This window comes from Procambarus clarkii, chromosome 48 (genome assembly GCF_040958095.1).
Source record: "Procambarus clarkii isolate CNS0578487 chromosome 48, FALCON_Pclarkii_2.0, whole genome shotgun sequence".
Taxonomy (NCBI): domain Eukaryota; kingdom Metazoa; phylum Arthropoda; class Malacostraca; order Decapoda; family Cambaridae; genus Procambarus; species Procambarus clarkii.
Window position 1 is genome coordinate 32,847,732 of NC_091197.1, and position 21,791 is coordinate 32,869,522.

At 47.4% G+C, this 21,791-nt stretch overlaps 1 protein-coding gene across 7 annotated transcripts in view; it reads right to left on the reverse strand.

The window, feature by feature from the left end:
- The window catches only part of Art4 (arginine methyltransferase 4), a 227,514-nt gene that overhangs the window by 10,683 nt on the left and 195,040 nt on the right, over positions 1 to 21,791 (reverse strand). For all 7 annotated transcript variants that reach the window (XR_011222364.1, XR_011222363.1, XR_011222360.1 and 4 more), the window contains one exon: positions 3,574 to 3,719. Coding sequence is in view for 2 of the 7 variants with exons in the window: in XM_069302680.1 (XP_069158781.1) it covers positions 3,574 to 3,719 (146 nt within the window). In the remaining 5 variants the exon portion in view is untranslated. The remainder of the gene's footprint in view (positions 1 to 3,573; positions 3,720 to 21,791) is intronic.

The following is a 21,791-nucleotide window of genomic DNA, read 5'->3' on the forward strand; positions in this document are numbered from 1 at the left end:
GATAAACAAAAAGAAAAAGAAAACCCCGCAAGAGGACAGCGTACCCAAGCGGAACAGAGCTGGCCGCTATGATTGGTAAAGACAAGCTGCACAGTACCCTGCGCCCCACCAGTGCAAAAACTGCCCCTTACTCTAAGGCGAACAAGGGAGACAGAACACCCGAGCACACAAAGAGCGGCCGAAAACCAAGCAGTAAACGGCCAAGCAGGGGCAGGACCCAAGGAACTTGTGGAAGGTGGCCCCAAGCCCCAAGGGCAGTACTTACAGGGCACCTAGGGAAGGGAACCTTAGGCGCATGCAGCCCGAGTACTGGAGAATCACTCCCGGCTCACGCACCACCTAGAAAACAGACACCACATTCTAGGTACAGTGCTGAAACAACCACTGGAGCCGGAGCACATAACTGTTGCCTATAGCATCAGCCGAAGAACTGATGGGTGGATAGCCGCGTGGGAGGTCTGGGGCTCCCCCTTCCCCCTCCCGGGGAGGGGGGAGCTGCGCAGACAGCGGCGCGGTGACGTATGACGTCATACTAGTTTCCTTGTTTTCTGTTGAAGAGTTCTATCCACTAGTTCGGCTTTAGGTAGCAATTTTCACCAGAATAGGGGTTTGTTTTGGAATGCTTACCTTTCTGGATGCTTGACCTGGTCGATGGCAGACATAGAATGCTTCCAACCACACGGGGGTTTCTATAGGCCATTGCTCCCCTTGCCTCTCTGAGGGGGCCAGGTTCTGGCCGTGGTCCCCGGTAGGCCCTAGAACTCCATACACATGACTGATGCCAAAGTCTGACATTAGCATATCAGCCGGTAAAGCTCCGGGGAGCCGACGGGGCTCCCCCCAGAAAACCCGAAGAAGAAGCTGGCAATGCAGCAAGGCACACAGGGGTGAACCCAGCGGTCATAAGAGAGGTAGAAGGGATATCCCCCGAAGGAACCAGAACAGATGCAGAAACCAGACCCGACCTGGCAGGTAAACCAGCACAGTGAAGTTCAGACTCCCACAACTGGCTCGAGCAACTACCTAGTGACCCAGGACCCCCTCAGGAACAGCAGGAGGCAGGACTGCAACTGCAGCAACGCCGCAGAGGGGATAGACACACGGAAGTGGTCCAAGAGTCCCAAATGAGACCAAGCTAGGTCCGAACTTGGGATAGAACCAGATGGGACTTCCCACAGTTCACCAGGAACCCGAACCAGGCGACCTGAAAAAGAACCACCCCTCTCGCGAGCAAACAAGCAGACTGGCTGGGAGCCCACACCAACGAGTCGTTGAGGTAGGCCAACACCCAAACACCTAGCAGATGGAGATGAGCCACCATGAACTGTGTAAGATGCATGAAAATGCTAGGTGCTAGAAGCTGGCCAATCAGAAGGCAATGAAAATGAGAAGCATGCTGCCCCACCACGAACCTAACCAGTCCCTGATCCCCAGGTGAACTGAGATGCCGACAGGCATCCCAGAGGATCAGAGATACCGTCCAACAACACGGCCCCAAAAGAAGCCGGATCTGGGACAGAAAGGTCATCCAGAAGGAGAGGCAAGAACCCAGCAGTTCAGACGGGACAAGTCCAGAATGAACTAAAGATCTGCACAGTCCCATTTTGGAAGGGAACAAGCGGGAACCCACTTGAGGGATGAGATTGTTTCGACCATGCCCAGGCACATCCACTCCTAGATGACCTGATGGAGGCACAGGAGAAGAAGCCCACCCCACTGGCCCCAAGCCTCAGAGAGTAGGAGGAGCCACCCAATGCCACCATAGACTGGAAAACGAGACCCAAAACGACCACGAATTGTGGGAAAAGGCGTGGACAAACAGAGCCAGCCTTTCCCCCATCGCCCCCGTCAATGGGGTGACCCGCAAAGGGGCCGGCACCCCCTCCGAGAAGCCGACTAGCGAGCAGAGCGAGCACTGTGCCGACTAGACGAAGACGGCCCCAGAGGAGGCACCGGCACAGAAGCTGGCACCAAAGGCCCACCTTGACAAGCAGAAGCCAGAACCCCGGCCCGCCCATACATCCCGTGCCAAACCCCAAGAGCAGTCTGCAAGCCAGGAAGTCCCAGGAACCCCAGAACGCACCCAATATGGGGACGAGAGGCATATGCCAGGTCGTACAGGAGGAAAACCACCAAGGGTCACAATAACTTCCACAGGGGAAACCCGAGAGGAAGAAAACCTCCAAAAGGAAACCGAAACCCAAAGGAACTCGGAAATAAACCCCAAAGGGTGGGGTAAATGCCAAGCAGCAGGAACCCCTACGGAAGTGAAGGCCTGAAAGCCCTAGGGAAGGCAACCCCTAGAACCCAAGGGAAGTACTTACAGGACAGTTAGGGAAGGCAGCCCTAAGCACAAGCAGTCTAAGTACACTATGTTACTCCTGGCCAATGTGTCACAAACAGCAGGAAATGCCAAAAGGGCACAAAATCCTGTAGGAAACCGAGACCCGAGTTGACAAGCACCCCAAAGCGTTGCAGCCTATGAACTGAGGAGCAGGGCTGCTGGTGCAGGGGTACGGGGCTCCTCCCTCCCCCTCCTGGGGGGGGGGGGAGCTGAGCAGACAAGCAATGCGGCGGCGGTTAATGTTTGCTTCTTTTCTTTGTTTTCTTTTAGGGAATTCTGTTTCTCTGTCTGGTCCCAGAGTAGAAAATAGAAACAGTTGGAAAATAGTTGGAAAATTGGAAAAAGTTGGAAATAGAAAGAGTTGGAAAATAGTAGAGGGGCTGGTCCCAAACCTGCACACAGAAATAACAGCACATGAGACCAGAAGGCATGGCAGAATGTACAGAATACCCCCCATTGAAGAGCGTATGTGCAACAGGTACTCTGAGAGAGAACTCTATCAACATCAGAGGTCCGAGACTGTTCAACACGCTTCGACTACACATAAGGGACATAACTGGCCGACCCCTCACAGTGTTCAAGAGAGAGCTTGATAAACACCTCCAAAAGATACCTGATCAACCAGGCTGTGACTCATATGTCAGGCTGCGAGCAGCCACGTCCAACAGCCTGGCTGACCAGTCCAGTAACCAGGAGGCATGGTTGGGGACCGGGTCGCGGGGTCACTAAGCCCCGAAAACACCTCAGGGTAAGGTCTTGTTTTTTGCAATTTCCTACCATGTGGGTTTTGTTTTGAGATGTCTACCTTTCTGGGTGCCTAACCCCAGTCGATAGCAGACAGGGAATACCCCCAAATACAAGTGGGGTTTGTTTTGAGATGCCTACCTTTCTGGGTGCCTAACCCCAGTCGATAGCAGACAGGGAATACCCCCAAATACAAGTGGGGTTTCCCTAGGCCAATGCTCCCTGAGCATTGGCCAAGGGAAAGTCGGCCATACACCCTTGGTAGTGTTGCCCCCATACACCCTTGGTAATGATGGCACAAGACACCAGTCACCCCTGACAGTTAGATTTTCAAATACTGAAGCAAAATCACGGTTACCTGCTTCTTAACTTGGTAGTTACTCGTTCCTTTTGGATAATTGGGCGATACATGTGACAATTCATGATATATATTTTAAATCATTATTACACCTTGTTCCATACCAGAATATCTGTTGACTACAAACCTGTCTGTTGGGTTGAGAGGCAGAACTTGAGAATGTGCTGGTAGATGAGGACGGAGAGCTCACTCCCCTCTGAGATCCTCCTTGTAGTGGAATGTTCAAGGGAATCGATCCTAAATTTGAGTTTGCAAGTGGTATATTTGACTGGCCTGGAATATTGAACCATTTTTGAGCATTTAACATAATATTGTATGGTCTAAGATATTTTGTATGAAATTATTATATCCACATCTGTAAAACATTGCAAATGTTAATTATTTTATCTATATATCCAGATAATATTGTTAATGTTGAGCATTTTCAGTACAGATGCTATCTTTACCTGCCACTGCTTATAAAAGTTAAGAGACAAATGAAATGCAGCAAGAAATTTGCAATATAGTTGGATAAATGCCTTTCTCCATGCTAGCAAAAAACCAGCGTTGAATGTAATGAAAAGCCATTTTCTGGGTGAGCCCCAGAGGCTCCCTGGAGCTTATCGGGCTAAAGTATGTTATATTAGACCGGGACATTAGCTAAGGAGTTCAGACCTACCAGGGACCAGCGCCAGAACCTGGCCGCTTCAGAGAGGTTTCAGGGAGCAATAGCCCTGGAAAACCCCCTTGTGGTTGGGGTTTTCCTTATCTACCATCGACCGGGGTTAGGCACCCAGAAAGGTAGGCATAACAAAACAAACCCCACATGGTAAAAAACTAAAATAAAATAACGAACAGAGAGGTAGAAACTCCCTACAATCCCAAGGAAACAAGCAAGCAAGCAAACGTCACACTTTACTGCCGCGCTGATCGTCCGCGCAGCCCTCCCCGCCCCGAGAGGGGGGAGGGGGGAGCCCCGGACCTACCGCGCCGGCTGCTTAGCATCAGTTCGGAAGCTAAGCTTCAACCAACGCGAGAAAAACGCCGACCGGTGGGAGGCAGGGTTGCCAGGTAGCCTCCGGGGCTCACCCAGAAAATGGTTTTTCATTACATTCAATGCTGGATTTTTGCTAGCATGGAGAAAGGCATTTATCCAACTCCCCCAGCGCCCCATCAACAGAGAAGGGAACAGAGCCCCTTCCGAAAGAAAAAATATACATACACATATACACATATATACATTACACACATAAATCACACTAACGTGATGCATCAAATGAACAAATCCACAAGGGCCGTGACGAGGATTCGAACCTGCGTCCAGGAGCATCCCAGACACTGCCTTAATCGACTGAGCTACGACAGGGTTAACCCTGTTGTAGCTCAGTCGATTAAGGCAGTGTCTGGGATGCTCCCGGACGCAGGTTTGAATCCTCGTCACGGCCCTTGTGGATTTGTACTGTGACGATAATCTCTTTCAAGAGAGATTGAGCCTGCTCTTCCCTACAAAATTTACGTCATTCAAGTACAAGATACTATACTGAAGATACGTCCACCAGTATCGCCAAACGTTTTGCCCAGGAAGCAAAGCGTACCTTGCACCACCAGACACACCGGCTCCCGCCCGCCGTCAAACCAGCAAACTACTCATTCTCCGCCTGCCTGTTCCTGATTGGCTGGTGTGTCGCCGCACCTGCACTCACGCCACTACCTGAGTCGACGTCTGGGCCGTACTCCTCAGAATATCTCTGTGCTCTTTGGAGTTGACATCTCTCTCTAATAGACAAAGCTTTGGCTGTCGTGTACTAAGGGAGGTGGCAGCTTGAAGCCAGTATTCTCAGCACCTGACCTGATTTGATTTATATTACTATTACTTGCACTTTATTTATCTTAGAGTACATTTTTACTGCAATTAATTATTCATGTTGTTTTGTTTGTTGACTTGTTTTGAATTTTACGTAAGCCAAGAGATTGTCTTTATTCATATCTTGTTTTCTAGAGTAATTAAAATTTCATTGTTTATACTTTGTGTTTTGTGTGTCTTCCCATTACCTTACCACAGACAAACGGGCAAACGATCTTCTTTTTTTTTCTGTAATGTGACGAGGCCTTGCCCCCAGCTATTGAAACAGCCGAACATCAACACTCCAACACTTTACCGTCACAGTACCTATATACATATTATGTATATACACATACATATACAATACACATACTGTACAAGGTATGTTACCCACATGTGCACATACACATGTGCACACACACACAGTGTACACATGTACATGTACATGCGTACACACACACATACACGTAAAAAGAAAATTACAAGCCGCCGACCAGTTGGGCAGAGAGCACCACGCCGGCCAGGTGAAGAAGGCACAAAACTGCACCAAAAGGCCCACCTCGACAACAAAACCTCAAAGTCCCAGTATGACCACAACACATGCCAAGACCCAAAAAAGATCAGTCTGCAAGCCAGGAAAGCCCCGGAACTCCAGAAGGCAGAACCGGGTCACACACGAGGAAACAAAGCCCCCTGAACCCACAAAGGGGGCCCAAGAGGAAGAAACCTCTGGAACGAAATCAAAGAACCCAGAATCGAACCAGGGGGAGCCCAAACCACCACATTTGCCGGCAGAGATACACTACAGAAGGCAAAGCACAGCCTCCAGACAGAACCCCCAGGGAAACGGTCAAAACAGACCAAAAACCGAGGGACAAGGTGTGGGAGCAAGCATAAAAGCCAGGGACACTGAGCCCAAACCCAAGGGCCCAGACCCAAAACAGACAAAATGGAAAACCTGATGTAAAATCAACACTCTAACGTTCCCAGAGGAACAGGAAACGAGCAGAAAACACCAGAAAAGCAAAGAACAACAACAGGAACAGCAAAGCAACAGGAGAATAAAACCCCTGAAAAATTTGAAAAACTCACCCAAGACGCTCGCTCGCACACCCAGGCGCATGTAAACAAACCGCAACGCCGCCCTGGTGGCCACGCCGGGAAACCGGCAGAAGAAAATGGCCACCAGAACAGAGGGCTGTGACTGACGCAAAAGATACAAAAACACGCCAGCAAAAGTGGGAAGCAAGCAGACTGGATGGGCGAAAAACTCCGCCCAGAAGCAGAAAACCCAGGCAGGGGCAAACCGCCCAGGAACTGCTAGCAGGCATCCCCCACAGCCCCGGGAACCCGCAACAGAGGCCCCAGGGCAAAGCCGTCCTCCAAGCCCTTCTCCCTTAAAGAAAAGCAAGAGTACATGGGGAAAGGCAGCAAGAAAGGGCCGCTGGTAAGACTCGGAAGCCTTGGCAGGAGGAACAGGCTCGAAAACCTCCGTCCCCAACCCGAACGGGGCAGCCCCTGAAAACCCCCCGAGTCTTGGCCCCAATTAAACCCCACCCCGACCCCGAACCCCGAACCCCGCAGACGGTCCGGAGCCGGGATCAGGGAGGGAAAGGGGCGAACAGCACCTAACCAAAACAAGGCGACCTCGGGGCATCCGAGTGGAAAACCAACCTAGCGGGTTGCAGCAACCTAGCCTAGCTTGCAACACGGATGCCGCCTGTACTCTAAACAGTAATAACATCAGGAGAGTACTGGAGAACAAGCAGAGAATTTCTCTCACAAAACTCCGTGTCAAGGTGTCAGTGACCCAACAGGCAGCATGACGGAGGTAAAAATGGCGACTGTCACCCGGAGACAAGGGCACAGCAACCAACGATCCCATACAAGATGGGGTGGAACCCGGAAGACACATTCAATGGTCCACCGAGCCTAGACAGGGGTTTCCAGGGCCCGTAGGCTGACTGCTACGGGAAGCCCGGGCAAGGTGTTGCTAACCGGTTAAGAAACCCAAAAATAACAAGAGGGTAGAGGACAACATTGAAAACCCCTGCGACATGTACAATCACGGGGCCTAGCAGAGGGCCGCCAAACACTACCAGTGGAACTATAGCCACACTAGGCAGACCCCCACCAGGCAATTGAAAATAAAACAAACGAAAACACCCCTGCAAAAGTACACCGTCTCTAGAGGCAACAGGAACCAGTCATCGCACAACACCTTGACGTCCTAACCAGCACAATACCAGTCCCTACCCAGGGCCAAACAAGGGCCCCAAGCCCCAGCTGGCCCCACGAGCGAAGCAAATGCCGAGCAGCAAGAACCTCTACGGGAATGGTTCCCTAACGCCCCAGGGAAGATAACCCTGTCACGCAAGGGCAGTACTCACAGGGCGCTTAGAGGAGTCAGCCATTAAGCGCATGCAGCCCCGGCACTGATGAGGTACTCCTGGCCACCGCACAACTCACGGCAGTGAATGCCACACAAGGCAAACACCGCCTAGGAAACTGAGGCAAGAGAAGCGTCTATCCTGGTTGACATTAGCTTATGAACTGATGCTAGGCAGCCGACGCGGTAGGTCCGGGGCTCCCCCCTCCCCCTCTTGGGGCGGGGAGGGCTATGCGGACGATCGGCACGGCAGTAAAGTGAGACGTTTGCTTGTTTGCTTGTTTCCTTGGGATTGTAGGGAGTTTCTACCTATCTCTTCGGTTTTTTGTTTTAGTTTTTTACCATGTGGGGTTTGTTTTGTTATGCCTACCTTTCTGGGTGCCAACCCCGGTCAATGGCAGATAAGGAAAACCCCAACCACAAGGGAGTTTTCCAGGGCGATTGCTCCCTGAAACCTCTCTGAAGGGGCCAGGTTCTGGCGCTGGTCCCTGGTAGGTCTGAACTCCTTAGCTAATGTTCCGGTCTAATATAACATACATTAGCCCGATAAGCTCCAGGGAGCTGTAGGGGCTCCCCACAGAAAACCAGTGTTGAATGTAATGAAACGCCATTTTCTGCGTGAGTCCCGGAGGCTCCCCGGAGCTATCCAGGTTGATATGTGACTACAGTGGCGCCTCGATTAACGAGTTTAATCTGTTCCCACACCGAGCTCATCATGTGGAAAACTCGTCTTGTGAAACAACAACAAAACTGTCGTCGGAGGTGTCCGAGAACCAGTGGGAATCCTCGTTAATCGAGGGAAAGCTCGTCAGTCGAGACATATTTTCTGCGAGTAGCTTGCTCGTTACTCGAAATGCTCATAACTGGAGTCACTCGTCACTCGAGGTTCCACTGTACTAGCTTTCTGGCATCGGTCAAACTGCATGGAGTTCTTACCTACCAGGGACCATGAGCCAAACCCTGCCCCCCTCAAGAGAGGCACGAGACGCAATGGCCTCTAGAAACCCACGTGTGGTTGGGAGCATTCTATGTCTGCCATCGACTGGGTCTGCCACCCAGAAAGATAGGCGCCACAAAACAAACCCTTATTCTGGTTAAAACATTGCTACCAAAAGCCGAACGAGTGGACAGAACTCCCTAACGAAAATTAGCAAACGAGCATGATGTCATCACGTTGCCGAGCCGCTGTCTGCACAACCCCCCCCCCCCTCTCCGTGGGAGGGGAAACAGGGAACCCCCAGACCTTCGGGCCGGCGATCCAACCTGCAGTTCTTAGGCTGGATGGCAAAAACAAATGCGAAAACACCACCGACTGGAGGGAGAGAGGGAGGGAAGGATACCGGGGAGCCTCCGGATCTCACCCAGAAAATGGTGTTTCATTACTGTACATTCAACGCTGGTTTTCTGGTGAAATCCCTGTCCGCTCCCCGGAGCTAACTATCCAAAGAAAAGGAAAAACACAGGGACTTACCCGGAAGGTGGTCAGTCCTCACTCCTCAAAGTGAAGTTAAGACAACTGGCTGCAACTGCCGACCGAATGCAATACAGGCCCTACCAGGTCCAGGGACACTGACAAGGTAGCGAGCAGCCAGGACCCTGTTTGACCTCCAAAAACCCCGTGCCTGAATGCCCATCCAAGACATGTTGCCAGAGACAACAGCAAAAGCAGCAAACTTATGAACATTGTGGGCACGGGGATAGACCACAGGCTGGCTCGACTTAATAACCCGCAAACGACTTGAGAGACCCGAGCCGGGAACAGGGAAGGAGGGAAATTGGGTCAACCCAAAGTGCATCCCCCGGCCACCGAAGCCGTGGCATGCAAATAATGGCGGAGAGCCGCAACCGGACATAACACAAGATGCACCCCTGGCCTGACCAACCAAGCATTAACAACCCAAGACCCCTCCGGAAAGCAGCAGTCTCATTCTTCGCGAGAAAAAAAGAGGACGGCTGCAACCGAACAAACCTACCATCAGGACGGAAGGAGCAGCAGAAACCCCTGCGCCGTAGGAGAGCATGAAGCTCCCGACCCAATCCCCTGAGACCAATGCCAACAGGGAGGCACAGGGACTTGTTTTTCTAAGAGCCTTAGAAAAACAATCCTAAACCGAAGGGGCTACAACAAACCGAGGAGAGGAGATAAAAAGAGAGCACCTGGTCCAAAGACCAGGATGGCTCAGGAGGCGCATGAGCAGGCCGGAGGTGAGACAATGCACGAGACAAATTGCGGAACGGAGCAGAAGTAATATCAATATCGAACGCCAGCTGGAGCGGCTCTGCCAGCTCCGCACGATACAAGGCGACAATGTTCGGCACAAGATGACTGTCCTGGAACAACCAAGAAAGGAAGGACAAGACAACCCTATCAGAGACTGAAGTACATCTATGCATTGATAAGAAAAACCGGAAGGACCACCAGGAAACTTCATACTGCCGCCGAGATGAAGCACACAGGTGGGAGACCAATAACGAAGCCACCTGAGCCCCATACAAGTGATGATAGACTCGAGTCAGAAACTCCAGATGCAAAGACTCGAGAAGAACGAACCAGCCTTGCACCAGGCTGGACCGATCTCCTGAAAGAGATGGGGCAGCATGAAGACACTCGGGTTCGGGCACTGAGCATGCAGCGCCTGAAACCAAGGCTGGGCCACCCATCAAGGAGGCAGAAGGACAACTTTTCCTTGGTAAGTCTCCAAGCGAGCCAGGACCTGGAACAACAGCTGGACCATGGGAAAGAGTACAGGTAACCCCTCCTCGTCCAGTCCTGCCAGAACACCTATCAGACACAGGCGGGTCACCACGATCTGAGTAAGGTGTATGAAAATGCAAGATGCCAGATTCAAGCCGAACAGAAGGGAACAAAAGCGGTAACCTTGACGCCCCACAACAAAACTGAGTCAGTCCCGGTTCCTCAGGTGAAGCAGACCTGGTAATGCGCGTCCATGAGATCCAGGAACACCATCCAAGTGCCCGGCTCCAACAGACTAGGGACAGTAGTCATCCGAAAAAAGGGGCAATAAACACACGTGTTCAGACGGGACAAGTCCAGAATGAACCGCAGGTCTGCGCAGTCCCGTTTTGAGACCGGAAACAGGTAGGAAACCCACCTGAGAGACGAGGTCATTTCAACCACACTCAAGAGCAACCCACTCCGAGATGACTCGACAGAGCGCAGGAGAAGAAGCGTGCCCCGCCAGCCCTGAACCCCCTAAAGGAGGAGCCACCCAACGCCACCACAGGCCACACGAAACAACCTGAAAAGCTCACAAATCATGGGGCCAGGCGCAAGCAAAGAGAACGAGCCTCCTCCTCCTTCGCCCCATCAATGGAACTAACCGCGAAAGGGCCAATGCACCTTACGAGAACCTTAGCGGCTCACAAGGCGATCCCCGCGCCGACCAGAAAAAGAAGGAACCGAAGGCTGTGCCTGCCCCGAATCTGGCACCACTGGCCTACCACGACGGGAAGAACCCTGAGCCCTGGCACAACCCTTCCAAAAAGCCCCCCCCCCCCACAAGCCCCCCCCTGAAGAATAACAAGTCCGACATAGGAAGGCAACTAGCTGGAAGCTGCTTGAAGATACTGCACAACCACAGACTTTGCAAACAGCAGTGGACAAAAAGGCAAAGATAACCTAAGAGCCAGGGCCCAAGCAGATTCCAAGGAAGAAGAAGCAAGCACCACCTGCGGACACGTGAGTCAAGAAGCAAAAAAACGCGAAACTGCATCCCGCAGGAGCAACGCAAACAGCTTTAACAATGCAAATGCCACACTCACTGACGAGGGCAACTCACCAGACCCAGAGGCAGCCCCAAGCTCCTCCACATCCAATTCAAGCCAATCCGAGGCCAGCTTGAGGAGGAAGAAGAAATGCAGGGCCGAGCCAGCCAGCAGGCCACATGTACACAAATCCTCCGCAACCAAGGCAGCCGAAAGGGAAGGAACCTGCACATGAAGCTGCATCACATCAACATCCCGTGGAAGGGCAGGGGCGAACAAACGTGCATTGAGATGATCAAATTCTCCCCCCCCCCCAGGAAAACCTGCAACACCGTTAGAGCCTCCCTCCACTCAAGCGCACGGACCGACAGAATGTGTGCCAAGCCTCCAACGAGAAGCGCAGCAGTCTGCTAACCAGGACAACTCTGGAACCCAGTATGGACACGAAAATCCATACATGAAGGAATGCAGATCAATCACTAAAGCATAATCTGGATCACACAGGAGGTAAGCCGCAAGAGCTTCCCGCACCACATGTGACTGGATGCCGGAAGCCGAAAACCCCCGAAAGAACAGAACAGGGATCACGGGATCACAGAACCAAACCTGGGGAGGGGTAGAGGCCAAATCCAATTTGTTCGAGGAGGGAGCAAAAGAGAACCCCTCTCCTTGTAACACAAAGCCCCGCTCCGAGGGTACAAAAACCCAGGCGGGGTCCAACGGGGCCCAAGGCCCCCAGTCAACCCCTCCCCTCCCACGGAACCTCACCCTGAGGACCTTGGAGCCGAGCCATCCTCCAAACCCCTGCCTCTAAAGAAAAGGCAGCAACAACCGGAAAAGCATTAACGAAGGGGGCCCACTGGTCAGACCCAGAAGCTCCAGCTGGAGAACTAGGCTCAAATGCCTCCACCACCGTACCAGAAGAGGACTTCCCTGAGACCGCCTGAGTCTCAACACCAACTAAACCCTGCACCGACTCCAAAACCCTCAGATGTTTCAGAACCGGGGAGAAGGGGGGGGGGGGGAAACTGAATGAACCACCGAATGGGAAGGACAAGGAGGGGCGGACGGAACCAAAGTCGAAGCGACTCCCACCCCCAAGTCCGGGTCCCTATAACCAAAACAGGGCAATCTTGGGCATTCCGAGAAGCAACGAAGCTATCGTGTTGCAGCAACCTAAACCAAGCATGCAACACTTCTGCTGCCTGCACCCTCATATCATGTTCAGTAGCTTGGGTGAACTGGAGCAAGTACAAAGAACAAACATTGTACAACTCCGGGTCAAAAGAATCACCGACCCGACAGGCAGCATGACAGAGGCACAACCGGTAATTGTCACTCCTGAGACAAAAGGACAGAGCAGCCATCAACCTTGCATGAAGCGAGAGGAGACTCAAGGGTTGCATCTATCAGACCAAGGAGCCCCCCGTGGAGTTTCCCATGGCCCTTAGCCTTGGTATCATGCTAAGAGAAGCTCAGGCAGGGTACTGAGCCCAAAACTACCTAGCAAATTTCTGAAAGTTGAACCCTTGGAACATGTCCACTCACGGGGCCAAGAAGGGGGTACCACCAAGAATACAGAGATGCCTAGAGAAAGACCCCCAAATGTAGAAAGGGGCAACCAACCAAACGCAGATCCCCTACCAGGCAGAAAAACAAAAACAAAGGAAAACCTCGCAAGAGGACAATGTACCCAGGCGGAACAGAGCCGGCCACTACAATAGGTGATAACTAGCTGTGCAGTACCCCACGCCCCCTACCAGTGACAAAAACTACCCTCCTACCCAGAGGAAAACAAGGGCAACAAAAACTCCAGCTGACCCCAAGGGCGGCCAAGTACCGAGCAGTAAAAGACACAGCAGAGGTAGGTCCCAAAGTGACTTGTGAAAGGTGGCCCCAAAGCCCCCAAGGGCAGTACTTAGAGGGCACCTAGGGAAGGAAACCCTAGGGGCATGCAATCCGAGTACCATAGAATATTACTCCTGGCTCACACACCACCTGTAGAGAGAGACCAGGCCACAAGTCACAGCAACTGAAATCAAAACTGGAGTCAGAGGCACCTGGCCAACCAGTATCACATCAGCCAAGAACTGCTGGTTGGATCGTCAGCGTGAGGGGTCTGGGGCAACCTCCTTTCCCCTCCCGGGGAGGGGAAAGGGGAAGACAGTGCTGTGCGCAGACAGTGGCATGGCAACGTGATGACGTCATTCTTGTTTGCTAATTTTCGTTGGGGAGTTCTGTCCACTCGTTCGGCTTTTGATAGCAATATTTTCACCAGAATAGGGGTTTGTTTTGGGGCGCCTATCTTTCTGGGTGCCAGACCCAGTCAATGGTAGACATAAAATGCTCCCAACCACACTAGAGGCCATTGCTCCTCGTGCCACTCTGAGGGAAGCCAGGTTCTGGCTCGTGGTCCCCGGTAGGCAATAACTTAATGCACTGTGACTGATGCCAGAAAGCTAATACAGTAGTTACATATCAGCCTGGATAGCTCCGGGGAGCCGACGGGGCACTCCCCAGAAAATATATGTAAATAAGATGAAGAAAATTCTTAAATAATAAATCTTTTCCAAAATAAGCATTCCAAGAATTGTTTGATGAGAATATAGCACCAAAGCAAGCAGTCTACCAAGAGGAGGAAAGGAGTGCCAATATGTTTTGCACATCTTTTGCTAAAATGTGTGTGAAATCAGGTATTACAAGCAGCGTATTTAAACTTCATCAGAGTATACACATTTTGGCTGTTTTGCCTGTGATTTTAAAGCGTTCTGTTTGCAATTCAGCAATATTAATATTCAAATGATGGTGTTAATTGTAAGTGATGCTAACCCCTTCAACTCTACACTGCAACCATAGTAGTATTTAGGTTGGGCATAGGATTTGAAACTTCTACAGGTACATGGGGCACACATCTACTGCTTCAGGCCTTCAGTAAGCAGATGCCATCTGGGAAAAATTGTGTGCACCCCCTCCTTGGTATGAAGGCCTAAGTATTATGACAATAAACATGAGTAACAGCTCACAGCACCACCATATGGTTTGTGCCACAGACCTCTTACAGACAGACCTCCTCAGTGTGAGGAGAGAAGCAGAGACAGCATCAAAATGACATCACAATTAATGCCAAGACCCAACCAAAATTGCAAAACATCAGGAGAAATACAGTTGTGAAGGAACAAGTGATAAAACTGAGAAAAGGGCAGAACAGATACACAGAGAATGGCAAGGTGTGTAATTACCTAAATGTAATTACTTAGGTGATTTGTTCATTTGATGCATCACGTTATTGTGATTTCTGTGTGTAGTGTTACTTAGGTGTAGTTGCAGGATGAGAGCTACGCTTGTGGTGTCTAAGTCTTCCCGGTACTCTGTCATATAATGCTTTGAAATTACTGATGGTTTTGGCCTCCACCACCTTCTCACTTAGTTTGTTCCAACTGTCTATCACTCTGTTTACAAAAGAAAATTTTCTAATATTTTTTCAGCACCTCAGTTTCCTTAGCTTGAATCTGTGTCTTCTTGTTAGTGAAGTTGTTGGTTTCATTCCTCTATGTCAATTTGGTCTATTCCTGTTAATATTTTGTAAGTGATCATATCACAACTTTTTCTTCCATCTTCTAGTTTTGGTATGGTTAACGCCTCTAGTCTCTCCTCGTAACTGTTCGTTTTTCAGTTCCAGAAGCCATTTTGAAGCATGCCGCTGCACGTTTATTTACGTGCTTCTTGAGAGTTGGGCACCATACAACTGCTGCATATTCCAACTTTGGTCTCACAAAAGTCATGAACAGTTTCTTTAGTATTTCACCATCCATATACAGTACGTAATTAAAAGCAAGCCTGAAGTTGGAAAGTGACGCATACGCTCCTCTCACAATGTTCTTTATGTGTTCCTCTGGTGACAGCTTACTATCCAAAACCATCCCCTAGATCTTGTTCTTTATTAGAACAACTCAACAAGACATTCCAGGAGGTCTTCACAATAGAGCAAAGAGAAGTCCCTGTACTGAGAGAGGCAGCAGTAAACCAAGCAACCTTGGAGGAATTTGAGCTTACCAGAGATTAGGTCAAAAGAAATCTGTTGGAGCTGAATGTGACAGAATCTCACCATGACTACTAAAAGGAGCAGAAGCACTGTGTGTGTGTGTGTGCCCGTCTCTACAGTGTACAACAAGTCACTGAATACAGGAGACCTACTGTAAAGTTGGAAGGCAGCTATTCCTGTCAAAGACTGGGACAGATTTATCCCATTATACAAAAAAGGGTGACAGGCAAGAGGCACTGAACTACAGACCAGTTTTTGCTAACTTCTATACCATACAAGTTGAAGAAAAGATCATGAGGAAAAAGCTCGTAGAACATCTGGAGAGAAGCAGCTTTGTAACACACCACCAGCATGGGTTAACAGATGGTAAATCGTGCCTCATAGGTTTATTAAAATTCTATACCAGGCAACAAAAATTAGGCAAGAAAGAGAAGGGTGGGCAGATTGACTTTTCTTAAGACAGAAAGCTTTTGAGACAGTACCCCATAAGAGGCTGTTACAAAAGTTGGAGTAACAGGCAGGAATAACAGGTAAGATGCTCTAGTGGATAAGGGAGTATCTAAGCAAAACCAGGGAGTTACTGTGAGGTCAGAGTGGCGAGATGTCACCAGAGGAGTCCCGCAGGGCTCTGTACTGGATCCATCCTGTTTCTGATATATGTAAATGATCTTCAAGAGGGTATACACTCTTTCCTCTCAATGTTTGCTATTGCTGCTAAAATTATGAGAAGGATCAAGACAGAGGAAGATATAGAGTACAAGATGACCTAGGCAAACGAGAAATGGTTTCTAGAAAATAACTACTTTAACAACTCAGGAAAGTGTAAAGTATTGTAATGAAATTAGGTGAAGGGAGCAGAAGGCCAAAAACAAGGTACCATCTGGGAGGTGAAATCCTTGAAGAGACAAGTAGAAAGATCTGGGGGTTGATATCACACCGTACCTGTCCCTAGAAGCCCAAATCAAAAGGATATCACCAGGAGCATATGTTAGATTGGCCAACATAGGAACTGCCTTAGGAACCTGTGTAAAGAATCAACCAGAACCTTGTATACTACATATGTCAAACCAATCCTGGAGTATGCAGTTTCAGCCTGGAGTCCATACCTAGTTGAACACAAGATAAAGTTAGAGAAGATTCAGAGGTATGCCACCAAACTAGTCACAGAGCTGAGAGGCATGAGTTAAAGTAAAAGGTTATGGGAATTAAACCTCACGTCCCTGGAAGACAGAAGAGTTAGGAAAAGACATGATCACCACCTACAAAATTCTCAGATGAATTAACAGGGTGGACAAAGACAAACTATTTAACACTATCTATAACTCTGGACCGGACCCGAGTCCATTATTTTTCTCTTGAATTCTAACTTTGGACCGGACTTGCGTCCACTACAAAAATATTTGTATAAAATTCATTTTTTTTCCAATCGACCTAGGAATAGTATCAAAATAAGCGCCTTTAGAATGCGCACAATTTGATACCAAAATGAAAGACGTAACAAGAAACTTGATGTCCGAACACTTATATGATTATAAATAGGTTTTTAGTCTAAATTTTAAAATATTTGTTAAAATTCTATTTATTGTGCTATTATGTTGGGACTATTTTTAAAATGCGCGCCTTTACGTCGCGAACAATTTGATACCAAAATGAAAGACATAACACGAAAATTGATGTTATCAAACTGAACGAGTATACACATTAGGTTGCAGTGTACAAATTGGTGCTCGTTCACGGGTAACTTTAGGCTTTTCTGCTGGGAGGCAATCCAAACTTTTGTACATTATATTCATACACATCTGTAGGGAATTTAATTGCGAACACAATGATACCAAAACGAGCAATGTAGCACGAGAATTAAGGTGAGAAAAATGGAACGAGTATGCACATTTTACTGATTTTGTGCGCTCACGGGGTAACTTTTGCCGACTTTAGGCTTTGCTGTTGGGAGTCACGCCAGGTTTTTGGACATTATATTTATACACACCTGTAGGGAATTTAATTGCGAACACAATGATAACAAAACGAGCGATGTAGCACGAGAATTACGGTGAGAAAAATGGAACGAGTATGCACATTTTACTGATTTTGTGCGCTCACGGGTAACTTTTGCCGACTTTAGGCTTTGCTGTTGGGAGTCACGCCAGGCTTTTGGACATTATATTTATACACACCTGTAGGGAATTTAATTGCGAACACAATGATAACAAAACGAGCGACGTAGCATTAGAATTAAGGTGAAAAAGCTGAAACGAGCATACACATTTAGGTGTCACCGCGCGCTCGCCCGCACGCTGGGTGCATGACCCCTAAGTTGACCGCACGCCTGCCCAGTGACCGATAGTGTTAACATTGACAGAACTCGAACAATTGGACACAGGTTTAACCTTAGTAATCAAATAAGCCATAGACATATCTGAAAGAATTTTTTCAGTCTTGGTAGTTAACAAATGGAATGCAGTAGGCAGTGATGTGGTGGAGGCAAACTCCATACACAGTTTCAAATGTAGATATGATAAGAGCCCAGTAGGCTCAGGAACCTGTACACAAAAATATACTATACTTAAAAACCCTCGAGAAGTTGACATAATGGCATTGAAGGTCTGGAATCAGGATGATAAACTGATAATTTTAAATGCCTACAGCCCAACAGCAAGCAACACATGGACAAAGGAGGAACTGGATGACAAATGAGAGAGCCTCATAATGGTCATGAGAAAAATTATAGTACAAGCAGATAAAGATAAATCACGACTGTTGATACTGGGGGAATTAAACTTTAAAACAATAGACTGAGAGGCATATGAAACAAGAACGGAGGACATTTGGACAGGCAGATTTGTAAACCTCATTCTGGAGACATTCTTGTATCAACACGTAAAGCAGGCCACAATTTATTTCTTTAGAAATAAATTCTTTTTTTTTTTTCTACTAAGTGATAGGGGTAGGCAGGCCAGTAAAATGGCACAAAAAGGCAAACCAACAAAATTGCTAGAGAGAGGGGTAGTGAAGAATAAGGAGAAGGGGAACATGTTCCTGAAAATAGTATACATCAATGTAGATAGAGTGAGATCGAAGATACTGAAGTTAAGTGATGTAATACAGCTGCAGACACCAGACATTGTTGCACTCACAGAGACAAAACTTGAAGATGATATTTTAAATGAGGTCATATTCCCAAGGGGCTAATCAATTTGGAGACGGGACAGAAAAATTAAGAAAGGCGGTGGCGATGCTGTGCTGGTGAAAGAACACCTAAAGGTGAACGAAAAAAAGATTGCCAATCCACGAGAAGTTGACGTAATAGCACTAGAGATCTACCATGAGGATGATAAGCTAATGATCATAAATGCATATAGTTCACTGCCAAGCAACACATGGACAAAGGAGGAGCTAGATAGTAAACGAAAAGGTCTTATAACAATAATAAGAGAGATTATAGCGAAAACGGATAAAGATAGATCACGACTGTTGATAGTCGGGGACTTCAACTTGGAATCCATAGACTGGGAAGCTAGAACAGAGGATTTTTGGATCAGTAGATTTGTAGACCTCATCCTGGAAACATTCTTGTATCAACATGTTAAACAAGCTACGAGGATGGGGGAAGGGGATGTTCCCTCCATACTAGATTTGATATTTACCAGGAAGGAGGAAGAGATATTTGACATTCAGTACCTTCCTCCCTTGGGTAAAAGTGACCATGTCTTTTTGGGAATAAAGTATGCAATGCACTATAATCTGGAAGAAAATGAGGAGGTTGAAGCAGTTGAAAAACCTGACTTCAGGTGAGGACATTATGGCGACCTTGGAAATTTTTTAGTGAGTATAATTGGATAGACTTGTTGCAAGGCAAGGAAGTAAATGAGATGTATGTCAATTTTTTTGAAATATATGATAAAGGCACAAAAAATTTATACCAAAACCGAGATGCAAAACTAGGAAACAGGATTGGTTCAACAGAAATTGCAAGAGGGCCAGAGAACAAAAGACAATATAATGGAATCAATGGAATCAATATAGGAAGAGGCCAAACCCCCAAACATACCAGCGATAAAAGATGCGAGAAACAACTACACAGCAGTGAGGAGAGTGGCAGAAAGAAATTTTGAAAAAGGGATTGTGGACAAATGTATAACAGAACCAGGTCTATTCTATAAATTCATAAACAACAAATTGCAGGTAAAGGATAATATTTAGAGGTTGAAAATGGGAAATATATTCACAGAAAATGAAAAGGAAATGTGTGAAACATTAAACAAAAAGTTCCAAAGTGTGTTTGTACAAAATGAAATCTTCAGGGAACCAGACACAATAAGAATTCCAGAGAACAACATAGAGCACATAGAGGTGTCTAGAGACGAAGTGGAAAAAATGCTCAAGGAGCTAAGTAAGAAAAAAGCAGTTGGTCCGAATGGAGTTTCATCATGGGTTCTGAAAGAATGTGCACCTGAGCTCAGCATTCCCCTTCAACTGATTTTTCAGGCATCCCTGTATACAGGAGTTGTAGCTGATGTGTGGAAAAAAGCTAACATAGTTCCAATCTACAAAAGTGGCAGCAGGGAAGACTCCCTGAATTATAGACCTGTATCATTGACAAGTGTCATAGTCCAAATATTGGAAAAATAATTCAAACTAAATGGGTAGAACACTTGGAGAAAAACTATATAATATCAGACAGACAGTATGGTTTTCGATTTGGAAGATCCTGTGTAACGAACTTACTCAGCTTCTATGATCGAGCCACAGAGATTTTACAGGAAAGAGATGGTTGGGTTGACTACATCTATCTAGACCTATAAAAGGCTTTCGACAGAGTTCCACATAAGAAGTTGTTCTGGAAACTGGAACATATTGGAGGGGTGACAGGTAAGCTACTAACATTGATGAAAAATTTCCTGACAGGAAAATGAGAGCCGTAATCAGAGGCAATGTATCGAATTGGAGGAATGTCACGAATGGAGTACCACAGGGTTCAGTTCTTGCACCGGTAATGTTCATTGTCTACATAAACAATCTACCAGTTGGAATACAGAATTAAATGAACATTTTTGCTGAAGATACTAAGATAATATGATAATATGGAAGATAAGAAACCTAGATGATTGTCATGCCCTTGCAGAAGACCTGGACAAAATAAGTATATGGAGCAACACTTGGCAATTGGAATTTAATGTGAATAAATGCCATGTTATGGAATGTGGAATTGGAGAACATAGACCCCACAAAACCTATAAATTATGTGAGAAACCTTTACAGAATTCTGACAAAGGGATCTAGGGGTGGTTCTAGATAGAAAACTGTCACCTGAGAACCACATTAAGAACATTGTGCAAGGAGCCTATGCTACACTTTCTAACTTCAGAATTGCTTTTAAATACATGGATGGAGAAATACTAAAGAAATTGTTCATGACTTTTGTTAGACCAAAGCTGGAATATACAGTGGTTGTATGGTGCCCATATCTTAAGAAGCACATCAACAAACTGGAAAAGGTGCAAAGACATGCCACTAAGTGGATCCCAGAACTGAAGGACAAGAGCTACGAGGAGAGGTTAGAGGCATTAAATATGAAAAAAACTAGAAGTTAGAAGAAAAAGAGGCGATATGATTATTACGTACAAAATAGTAACAGGAATCGATAAAATTGATATGGGAAGAATTCCTGAGACCTGGAACTTCAAGAACAAGAGGTCATAGATTTAAACTAACGAAATAAAACTGCTGGAGAAATATAAGAAAATTCACTTTGTAGACGGTTGGAACAAGTAAGGTGAGGTGGTGGAGGCCAAAACCCGTCAGTAGTTTCAAAGTGTTATATGAGAAAGAGTGCTAGGAAGACGGGTCACCACGAGCGTAGCTCTCATCCTGTGACTACACTTAGGTAATTACCAGTTGATTGACAGTTGGATGGCAGAACCGAAGAGCCAAAGCTCAACCCTCACAATCAGAACTAGGTGAGTACTAGGCAAGTACAGAATCACTTACAGACGGTGAAATAAATATAAAATTGCAAGAATTTGACGAGAGAAGATCCTGAGAGTGATAATGATCATATACAATGTTCATATGTCGGTGACAGGGAGAGTGAATCAGATGCAGGTAACAATGTTCTCAGCATAAGGTCTACTTCATCACCATAGCACAACTGTAGCCACAGGAAGTAATACTCTTGGAGAATGAGAAAGAAGTGTGTGTGTGAAGAACTGAACAAGAGGTTCCACCAGAACCAGGTTGGTATCCAAGTAGGTGTGACAACAGGTGACCAGAAACAACACTAGACAGAACTGAAATTAATGTAGAAGTAAAAATACACCTCGAGGAACTGGATGTAACAAAAGCAGTAGAACCACAGAAGATATCACC